General features: G+C 40.6%; 1 protein-coding gene and 1 non-coding gene across 9 annotated transcripts in view; both read left to right on the plus strand.

The window, feature by feature from the left end:
- The window catches only part of FAM149A (family with sequence similarity 149 member A), a 43,386-nt gene that overhangs the window by 28,332 nt on the left and 3,569 nt on the right, over positions 1-11,485 (plus strand). For 5 of the 8 annotated variants that reach the window (XM_005225973.5, XM_005225977.5, XM_059882206.1 and 2 more), the window contains 7 exon segments: positions 1,157-1,327; positions 1,882-2,066; positions 2,978-3,132; positions 5,853-5,956; positions 6,369-6,578; positions 9,312-9,432; positions 11,325-11,453. In XM_005225973.5, the coding sequence (XP_005226030.2) occupies positions 1,157-1,327; positions 1,882-2,066; positions 2,978-3,132; positions 5,853-5,956; positions 6,369-6,578; positions 9,312-9,432; positions 11,325-11,453 (1,075 nt within the window). 8 annotated transcript variants of the gene reach the window in all.
- Positions 4,970-5,041, plus strand: TRNAC-GCA (transfer RNA cysteine (anticodon GCA)). The gene has a single exon. It is a non-coding gene; the product is annotated as a tRNA-Cys (tRNA).

Below are 11,485 nucleotides of genomic sequence, written 5' to 3' on the forward strand. Positions count from 1 at the left end.
ATATATTTAAATGAATAAGTAATAGCCAGAGTGTGCATGTGCTAAGTTGCTTCAGTTGTGTCTGACTCTTTGCAACCCTATGAACTGTCCATGGCTCCTCTGTCCATGGGATTCTCCAGGCAAGAATAGTGGAGTGTAGCCATGCCCTCCTCCAAGGGATCTTCCTGACCCAGGGCCTGAACCCACATCTCCTGTGGCTCCTGCATTGCAGGTGGCTTTTTCACTGCTAAGCCACTGGGGAACTCCAGTAGCCACGACTGAAGCAACTTAGCACACACACACACATCCATCCACTGTTACGAGCAGATGTGCTCACGCTCAGTCATGTCTGACTCTTTGCGACTCCGTGGACTGTAGCCTGCCAGGCTCCTCTGTCCATGGAATTCTCCAGGCAAGAATACTGGAGAGAATTGTCATGCCGTCCTTCAGGGGATCTTCCTGATCCAGGGATGGAACCCAAGTCTCCTGTGTCTCCTGCGTTGGCAGGTAGATTCTTTGCCACTGTGCCATGTAGGAAGCCCTAAAAAGTATTTTCAAATGCATTTTAGTTATACTTTTTCATGTCTATCTCAGCCACGATCCTTGGCTTCACCAACTTAGAAATTTAGATTTTAATAAAGGGCAAATACAGAGCAATTTTTTTTTTTACCCAAGATACTTCCGATTCTAAACTGATGGTGCTGTGTGCATGTAATACAAGTATCAAGACAGTTAACTTTTAAACTGTTGTTTCAAATACTCTGAGAGGCAGGGGCTAATGCCAAATCAAGAACTGCCTCATGGTGATGGATTCTAAGCCTCAAGACAGTAGCAGAAGAAATAAAGCTCTATTCTGTGTTCTTTTGCTCATGAACAGATTTTGGTAAATCCCTTATGCCATTCACACATCTTAGGAACGGACTATGCCATGATGCTCCTTCATCATAGCAAAGAAGACACAAACTCGTAGAATAATTTAGACTTTTAAGAAGCCCTTAAAAATTTAAATGATGCCTGGGTTAAAATGTTGCTTTTAAGCATATGCCTTTTGTCAAATGTAATGTTTAGTGCTTTTTAAAATTTGGAAATCTGTGGCTTTATAACTAATTGAAGGGCCCACCCTGATCATGTAAACATTGTATTGCTGACCCTCATGGAGAATCTGCTTTTCCCATAGGCTGTGCATCTCTGGCTCTCAGATAGTCCCAGCCGTTCTCCCAGCCCCCTCCCTGCCGGGTCCTGATGGCACCAGGGTTGTGGACCTCATGGCACATTCATCTCTGGAAGAAGAGATTTTTGATGTGGATGGAAAGATTGAAGAGTATTTTGCTTTTGACAGAAAACAAGAGTAAATAGAATTTTATTCGACATTGACTTAGTACAATAATATTTATTGGGCGTATATGTTGATTATAGGCTCATTTAGTGTTTTGTGCATTTTTCACTTATCCGAAAGATTTTCCACTCTTTTCAGAGTCCTGTGCTCCCCGAAGTTTTTCAGTTCCTGGCAGAATATAGATGTGTTAGAGCAGTGTTTCCCTTTCTTTCTGACAAAGTGGCACCGGACAGAAAATAAGAATTGCGTTCAGCACGTTGTTGAAAGTGGAAAAAGGCTCCTAGTGGCCTTTGTCCCCTGGGGTTTCGGAATCTAGCTGCCCAGGAGAGCAAAGGGGAAGAGGTCCAGGTCCAGTCTCTGCTCTAAATGCGTATCTGATTCTTAGACAAGAGCTATTGGTATTGTATAATGAAAATTTGCCTCCTGATTAAAAATTGGTACTAAAAAAATGCTGTTTGTCTATATACATACAGTATACAAATATGCATGTGTGTTGGACAGAGGAGTAGCATTCTTTTAACCTCAACCATTGATAGCTTAGTAATGAGAATGGGTTTTGTCCTTAGTGGCGAGGACTGTCTTGAACAAAAACCAGCTCATCGTCGCAGGACGTGGCGTAAGCACAGACTTCCTCCCGTGTCGCCACACGACTGTATTAGAGATGCGGTGGCTGCAGAAGTGTTTGATCACGTCTGGATGAATGTGGTGGAGGTGTTGGAAAAGCTGACCAGAAAACACTGGGAACTTACAGGTACTTAATTTGTAGAATGTGACGTATTGAAAAGAAAAAGTAACCCGTGCTCCTCAGCTTTCTGTCCCACGTGCTTGACTTGGCCAAATCTAGGACATGACTGGAGTGAGAAGGGAAGTGGGTTTCTGTCTTTATTCACAAGTAACCTTTAATCACCTCAGAAATGACATTCTCACGTTTTGAGCTATAAAAAAAAGATTGAGGTATTCCTGAAAAAATACAGAAATACATTAGAGAGAAGCTCGAAGTCACTTTGTAAATTCTGATTTTAAAAAATTACCTAACTAATCTCTAGTAATGGGATATTGTTTTTTTAATTCTAGATGACATTATTTATAAAATAAAAGGTCAACAAAGCTAATTTATTAATCACTTCATTTACCTGTATAAAATGTTCTCTACTCGAAACCGAGCAGAAACATGATAGAAATGTCAGTGGTGGATAGTAATGACTCCTGTTAACCAATTTTCACAATAGTATAATAATATATCATATATATTATATTATTATAATATAATATATTAATAATATAGTAATAACCAATATAATAGTATATATTATAATAATATATATTATATTATATATAATTAATAATATATTAATTAAATATTACTTTTTGCAATCAAAGGGATTAATTGGGATATTATAAAATACCAAGAATCATTCTTGCTCCAGTGTATAATTCTGATTTTTTTTTCTTACGTACCACTGAAAGGATAGGCATTTCATTAGATGCTCTTGGAAAAGTGTCAAAGCCCATTACTCTGTAGGGTCTGTTCTCTTTAAGGTTCAGTGGCCACTGCAGACTCAAGGATCTCAAGAAGAAATGCTCTCTCTGAACAGTGAATTTTAAATACATATACAGTATTAGATAATGTTTTGTAATGATATTGGTTTTTCTTTGGCACAGAAGGAAAAAAACAGAAAGAAAAATTGAAAGTAGCTGAGAATAAATCTCCACCCACAGTCATTTCCCGCATTAACGCTGATGTGTCCAGTGTTCCGCCATCCAGAAGCTCTGAAACTCGAAGTGTATCCCTGGCTTCTCATCTTAACCCACAGCAGGTAGGTGCTTTCTCGCTGTCTCTTTCTTTCAGTCTTTATGTATCTGGCCTCAGGTTGTCCAGAGTGCCAGTGTCCAGTGTTAAATTGTTATCAAGATATTTGGGTCTGTTGGCCAATAAGACCAAAATTTTAAAATATTTTATGAAGTTTAATAGAATTTCCAGATTTCCTGATAGAACAGGGACACTCAGATGAAGTTTAATAGAATCACCAGATTGGTTGACAGAGCAGGGACACTCAGATTTGTGACTTTCCAGCTGTTTGGAGTGGTAGAACTGATTCCACAATTTTTGAAAAGAAAACATGCTTTCCCCAGTATTTCTAGACAAGTTGAAGGTTTCAGATGTTCTCCTTCCCTCCCACCAAAGCAATAAAAGACTCAATCAATGAGTATGCATTGAGTTCATTCAGCATTTATTGAGTTTGTATTAAGTGAACTGTATTGGGGCTTCTTAGGTGGTTCAGTGGTAAAGAATCTGCCTACCAATGCAGGAGACGCAGATTCGATCCCTGGGTCAGGAAGATCCCCTGGCATAGGAAATGGCAACGCCCTCCAGTATTCTTGGCTGAGAAATTCCATGGAGGAGCCTGGTGGGCTATAGTCCATGGGGTTGCAAAGAGTCAGACACAACTGAGCACCCACACACCAACTATATTAGGTGTTTTAAGGACATACAGAGATGATCACAGCATATTCTCTGAAATAGTCGAGTGAAAAGTATTATACAGGTCAGATGCAGTGTCTTCTCTAAGTGATGTGCAAAAGAAGGGCTGTAAGAGAATGCGGACGAGGATGATTTACCCTGCCTGAAGCGAGGCTTCATCTTTCAGGTTGGAGATGAAAGTTGAGCCAAACATGAAGAAACAGGTAGTTTTCCTGGGTGGGAAGACTGTGTGGGTCAATTCAGACAGTTCTCACGTGGAGGCGTGAGGGAGGGTGGCAGTGACCGATTGAGGGCTGGAGAACGGGGCGCCGGGACCAGCAGAGTCTCTGTGGCAGGACGTGGCATTGGGAATTGAGACCCGTAAGGAGGATTATCTTGGACCTGTTGTTCAACTTTTCTAAACTTCAGTTTCTTTATCTGTAGAATGAGGGCAATCATATGTTGTGCAAGGGGTTGTTGTGAGCACAGAATCATACAAACATGTACTGGGAACTCAATACGGATTTCTTGAATTACATCCCTATGCAAAGAAAGATCTAGTGGAAAGTAGGCTGGAAAGGATGCACTTGTTCATGGGAGACCTTCCGGAGGGCTAAGGAGTTTGGACTTTATGTTTGCACAGCACATCTGGTGTGGGGAAGTAGACAAAAGAGAAGACGAAATTCCTGGTTCTTACAAGTTAGTTGGAGGGAGTCAAGCCATGACAAAGAGTACAGCACATGCGTGTATGCGCGTGAGCGCGCACACACACACACACACACACACACACACACAGAGGCAGTCTAGTAGATATGTTTAGAATAGATGACAGCTGTAGCTTTAGATAGAGACTACAACTTTGGAGGATGACAAAGCGGAGGCAGAAATAGGCACCCAGCATAGGAGCAATAGGGTGTGAGGTTCAGGGAGCAGTGGATTAAAACAGAAATAACTAAAAGAATTTACTCTCTAGTGCCAGGGCTTTCCACTTAGTCTTTGCTTGTGCTGTTCAAAAGAAACTTTTGAAATTGCTACCAGCTTAATGTACTTTTTGGTCTCTTTAAATTGCTGACAGGCTCAATAATATTTCCCACTTTTCATATTAAAATATGAAATGTGAATCACATACAAATGAACAGTGATGACAACATAGAAGAAAAGCTTTAACTATCAGGCAACATAAGTATAGGGCTTCCCTGGTGGCTCAGAGGTTAAAGCGTCTGCCTGCAATGCAGGAGACCCGGGTTCGATCCCTGGGTGGGGAAGATCCCCTGGAGAAGGAAATGGCAACCCACTCCAGTACTCTTGCCTGGAGAATCCCATGGAGGGAGAAGCCTGGTAGGCTACAGTCCACAGGGTTGCAAAGAGTCACGGCTGAGCTACTTCACTTCACTTCAACATAAATATACTTGAGAAATATGGAAATTTTCAAATCTAAGGAAATTTTTCAACAGATATTTTGTTGTACTTATGGCTTTTTATGGTTTTTAAAAATGTTTTTGATAGCTATTTTGTTTTAATTTGGATAAATGTAAAAGAAAGTGAATGGGCAACAAAGTTAAAAGTAAAAATAAAATACTAGTAGAGTTTATTTTGAAATAGACAAAGCATTTGGTGGTAATCACACTAGGTTTAATTTATGCCTCTGACATTTTTATATGTATTCGATATGAGGAAAATGGGATTAGGGTTGCCACATTTTTCTGGAATTAGAATTCTAGTTTCAGAAATCCTGTTTGCCTGAAACTAAATATTATTTTAAATCTACTTGGTCGTATTACAGGCCAGATATTAGATTAGTAATAATTTAGTCTTTATTCACGCTTTCACCAAGGTTATCAAATTGAATTCTCCTAATAACTCTACAAAGTTGCAGGAGGATTCTTTACTGCTGAGCGACTGGAGAAGCCCATTTGGAAATCTGGTCATTCTTTATTAATTTCTCTTCACATATTTTTAGAAAATAGAGTCCCTTTATTAAATTCACCTCCCATTAGCCAGTTTGAAGGTGTCCTTTAACAGTAATTGCAGTGACCCTGGATGCTTTTTAATTTTTATTGTGTTTACTTTCCTCAGATACATCGCTTCTCCAACAATTTTTATAGTGACTTGAATGGTGTGATGACAATTCAAGCAAAACCACTTCAGCAGAGACCTACCTGTTTTGCAGATAGAACACAGTGCGTATAAAAAATAGTGATCCACCCTCTTGCCCGGGCTGGATGCGTTCTAGCCCTAAAGACCACATGCAGTCAATGTGTAAAGTAAAAGGACAATAGTCAGGTATCAGCCACAAAACAATTTCTGTTAGGTTGGGGCTGATAAGAAAAGGGGACTGTAGCTATGAATTCTGCCTCTTGTGGGCTATATGGTTTGATGCAAACAAGAATAAATTTAGATCTTTTTTCCCTGTTGATGATCCTTCATTGAAATTAAAATTGAGCTGGGCATGTTAGTCTGTTCATTCATTGAACAAATGGGACTATGTTCTGTATGCCAGGCTCTAGACAGAGTCTGCTAAAGGATAATATGTAAATGCCCTGTTCTCGCAGAGCTTACCCCTGAACAATTAAGTTGCTTTCTCTCCCCCAGGAGTGAGCAGGAGGACAAACCATTGGGTGTAGGATCCGCTGTTCTTTCCTCAGCCCAGAACCGTCTGGCCCGGATCACGGATGCTCGTGGACCACAGACGTCCGCAAAGAAAACGCTCGCGCACAGGAGGCTGCCTTCTCTTACCTCGGACTCCCAGAGGCTGAAAATCCCCAGTGTGTACAGTGATGAAGTTCTTAGGGGGACAAAACTGTAAGTCTTGTTTCTGGTGGTAAAGCAAAGATCACAGAGGACAGAGATGCTTGTCACTTAGTTTGTGGTTTATTCCAGACAAAGCATCCGCTGTCAAATTTTATATGAACATTTTTCTAAGTGGTTCATTCCTCTGGATATTTAACATGAATTGAAGTAGTATACTTAGTTGGATACTAGAATATAAAGTCAGGCCATGTACCTATAGCACAGGCAGCCAAACAAAAGCAAGTTCTTTGAGGGAGAGGGTCTTGGATGGGTTTCAGTGACCAAGTCTGTAAAACTAATAATTAGCAAATTATTAGCCTTTAAAAAACATAATTGATACTTTCATTGTGATGTGTAAAAATTTATATACATAGCTATTAGAGTAAATAGCTCCAGTAAATAGTTCTTTACTGGCTCAGCAGTAAAGAACCTTACCTGCGATGCAGGAGATGTGGCAGGAGCTGTTCGATTCTTGGACTGGGAAGATCCCCTGGAGAAAGAAATGGCAACCCACTCCAGTATTCTTGCCTGGGAAATCCCATGGACAGCCCATGAGGTCACAGAAGAGTCGGACACAACTTAAAGACTCAACAACATACCTATTAGTTTTATTTATCTCTAAGGACAAGTTTCACTCTGTGTAGGGAATTTCAGAAAATCTATTGGCCTTGGGGAATCAACATCAAATCATTGCCTATTAAAAAGACATTTGTCACTTCCTTTAATTGTAGAATTATAAAGAAGCCGTTTTCTCAGTCACCCAAGTGTCAGGCAATATTTAGGTTAATAGTAGTGTCTTGTTGATTGCTTTGACAGTCTAAGAACAGCTTTTTTAAATGTATTTTTGGCTGCTTTGGCTCCTAGTCACTGCACACAAGATGTTACATTGTGGCACATGGGATCTTATCAGTAGTTCCCCAACCAAAGATGGAACCTGCATCTGCAAGCAGATTCTTAACCACTGGACCACAGGGAAGTCCTGTAATGTACCACTTTTTCATACACTTTTTCACTTAAACATTACTCATATTTTCCATGTTATTGCATATTTTTGAAAGCATGATTTTAATGACTAAAATATAATTATGTGGGTATATGTGTTGCCCTGTTACTGGAAAATTTCATATCTTTTATATTTTCACTATTATAATGTGCAGTGAATATTATCTGACATAAATCTTAGTTGCTATGCTATGCTATGCTATGCTAAATTGCTTCAGTCATGTCCGACTCTGTGTGACCCCATAGACGGCAGCCCACCAGGCTCCCCCGTCCCTGGGATTCTCCAGGCAAGAACACTGGAGTGGGTTGCCATTTCCTTCTCCAGTGCATGAAAGTGAAAAGAGAAAGTGAAGTCGCTCAGTTGTGTCCGACTCTTAGCGACCCCATGGACTGCAGCCTACCAGGCCCCTCTCTCTGTCCATGGGATTTTCCAGGCAAGAGTACTGGAGTGGGGTGCCATTGCCTTCTGCAAATCTTAGTTAGGGTGTCTTAAAATTGTTTCCTGGTAGTAAGTCCTAGAAGTAAAGCTACTGGGTCAAAGATTATGGATATTTTTAAGGCTCTTGAAATATTTTTTCAAAGTTCTTCTAAGAATGGTTCTACCAATTTTTATAGATCCCCTGGAAACAGATAAGACTCTTTCCTTACAGCCTGTAAACTTTAGGTAGTATGTGTATTTTAAAACCTGATGGATCAAAACCTGTCATATTTTAATTTTCATAAGTTTATGATTAGTGAATAAATGAAAAATGAATTATTATTCATTTCTAGAGTATCCATCTCTATTCTTGTGCATGAGTTGGATCATTTAATTTTTCAATGTTATTATCTGGTAAGGAAGGTGTCTTATCATCCTTACTCTTCTTTTATTAAAATTTCTAACCCATCCTGATAAATTTTACAATCTGGTTGTCAAATTTTAAAAAAAGTATCACATTGGACCTCATAGCTTTAAATCTATTTAAGATTTAGGAATAATTGACATTTTCACAATATTTAGTTTTCCCATCAAAGAGCATTATCTTACCTCTTGATTTTATGACCTTACATAAAATTTTGTGGTTTTCCTCACCTAAGCCCTGCAGAGTAGAATTAATTTTATCCTGCATTGATTGCTCTATTCCCTAAATTTCTACAGCAGTTGTAATAAGAACCAGATACTGGACATAGCACTGTATCAACTGCATTGCCTTGTAATCTAATTATTTATGTGTCTTCATCTTGTTTTCAATAACTTGTAATCTCCCTTAGGGCTTCCCTGGTGGCTCAGTGGTAAAGAATCCTTCTGCCAATGCAGGAGAGGCCGGAGACACAGGTTCGATCCATGAGTCCAGAAGATCCCCTGGAGGAGGAAATGGCAACCCACTCCAGTATTCTTGCCTGGGAAATCCCATGGACAGAGGAGCCTGCTGGGCTACAGTTCACAGGGTCGCAAAAGGTTGGACACAACTTAGAGACTAAACAACAACAAATCTCCATAAGGGGAGGAACTAGACCTTCAGAAACTTGTGTGTTCTGCACATAGCTGAGCACTTATTAAACACAGGCTTATAGTCCTTGCTAAACATGGGAGTGACTGGAGCTGGGGCTCAGTCCCCCACCCGCATTCATCTTCAGGAAACTCAGCTCATTCTGCTAGGCGCTGGAGGCAGGCTGTGATCAATAGCTCAGGTGAGGAGCTTTGCAGAAAAGTCTTTCGTCTCTCTGCACCTGGGTGCTCAGGTCACACTGTTGTGTTTACAGGCAAACTGGTGTGGACCATATGGGCTCCCCACCGACTCAAACCCCACGGAGCCGGCTGCCCCCAATAGGCTCCGAGACTGGAGAGCACCACGTGGCAGGTCCCGGATCGCGCCCTGTTTCCGTAAGACAATTGTCTTAATACTTAAGTGCACCATTTTCACTGTTTGTTGGAAAGCAAGCAGACATAACTGTAACACTTTCACAAGAGCTCAGTAGCATAAAACATCTCCCTGATCTGCTTCCTGAAAGTCAGTAGCTTGTGAGAATTTACAGGAGGCTGGATGGTTGATTCAATATTTTGTGAAATACAAACATGGCCTGAATTAAATCAGAGGGTCCAGGTGTCAAGGAAATATCTGATGGTCAGGATGGTGTAGTAAGGAAAAGTGTGAAGGTTAGGTCAGGAGGGGCTTCCCTGGGGGCTCAGATGGTAAAGAATCTGCCTGCGATGCAGGAGACCTGAGTTCGATCCCTGGGTTGGGAAAATCCCCTGGAGAAAGAAATGGCAACCCACTCCAGTATTCTTGCCTGGAGAATCCCATGGACAGGTAGATCTGTGTTTGAAGCCTGTCACACAAACTCTCTGTATGATTTGGTACAAATTAATCTCCCTTAATTTTATTTATAAAAGGGCAATAATGATTCCCACCTCAAAGAATTGCTATAAGGATTAAATGAATTTATAGATGTTAAATAATGCCTGGCATAGATTAAAAGCACAGTAAAATACTCTGCCATTTTTACTAGTTCTCTCTTTTTTTTTTTGGCCCTGCCACATGGCATCAGGGATCTTAGTTCCCTGACCAGGGATTGAACCCTGGCCATAGCAATGAAAATGCCGAGTCCCTAACCATGGACTACCGGCGAAGCCCTAAACTCTCATCTTTATAGCTAGTCTGTACCATGTTCACTGCAGTGTAGAGGCACTGTCTTCTTCACCCAAGCTCAGTTCAGCCAAGCAATTACAGAAAGCCTGAGGAAGCTATGCTGCTGGTAGGAAGCATAATCAGATTTCCCCCAGATTTATACAGACTTCTCACTGCTGCTGCTAAGTCACTTCAGTCGTGTCCGACTCTGTGCGACCCCATAGACGGCAGCCCATCAGGCTCCCCTGTCCCTGGGATTCTCCAGGCAAGAACACTGGAGTGGGTTGCCATTTCCTTCTCCAATGCATGAAAGTGAAAAGTGAAACTGAAGTCGCTCAGTCGTGTCCGACTCTTAGCGACCTCATGGACTGCAGCCTACCAGGCTCCTCCATCCATGGGATTCTCCAGGCAAGAGTACTGGAGTGGGGTGCCATTGCCTTCTCCGAGACTCCAATATAAGCAACTATTTATTTTAATTTTTGGCCATGTAGCATACAGAATCTTAGTTCCCTGACAAGGCATTAAACCCCCACCCTCTGCATTGGAAGTGTGGAGCCTTAACCATTGGAGAGCCAAAGAAGCCTAACTTGTGTCTCTTCGATAAAATATAGAAGAATGCCAACCGTAGGAACATAAAGTCTAGAGAGAGAAAAACCAACTGAGGCAGTGCTTTCTCTCACATTCCTTCTGCCTCCTTGGGCACAGCAATAAAAATCATTCCCAGAAGGCAAGAGTTGCAAAGCTTTAATATTTAACCTTAGAATATTGTGGCTTAGAGTGGAATCATAAAAGCAGTCAAACATCACATTTAAAAAAATTCAGATGCCTCACAAATGCACCCATGCTGCATTCACAAATGCAGAATAACATTTCTATCATAATTTAATATTAAGAATTTTATGTGGTTAATGTTTTAATCCATATTTACTTATTAGGGCTTTATCAGATTAAAAGATACAGTTAGTTACACAAAGTATATTTTGATACTTGTGTTAGTAGACCGTATACTTAGCAACATCTAAATAAAAGTTTTTCAAATAAGCGAAAGAATGAATAGACGAGAGACTGATCGAAACATATACAGATTTTCTTTTGTCTTTTTAAGAATTGCATTTGTTTTAACAAGAATATATTATCCTTTATTTAGCTCAGAGGAAGACATCTACAAAATCATGGGTTGAGTGCATTACCTGATAGTGTAGAACGGTCACCTCTTCGAGAAAGATCTCTAACCATGGAACAGTTTTCAAGGCCCAGCACTACCCATACATTTCGGGTAGGTTCTCTGTTAACCGTTAACTCTGATTC

The sequence above is a fragment of the Bos taurus genome, chromosome 27 (genome assembly GCF_002263795.3).
Source record: "Bos taurus isolate L1 Dominette 01449 registration number 42190680 breed Hereford chromosome 27, ARS-UCD2.0, whole genome shotgun sequence".
In the NCBI taxonomy this organism is placed as follows: Eukaryota; Metazoa; Chordata; class Mammalia; order Artiodactyla; family Bovidae; genus Bos; species Bos taurus.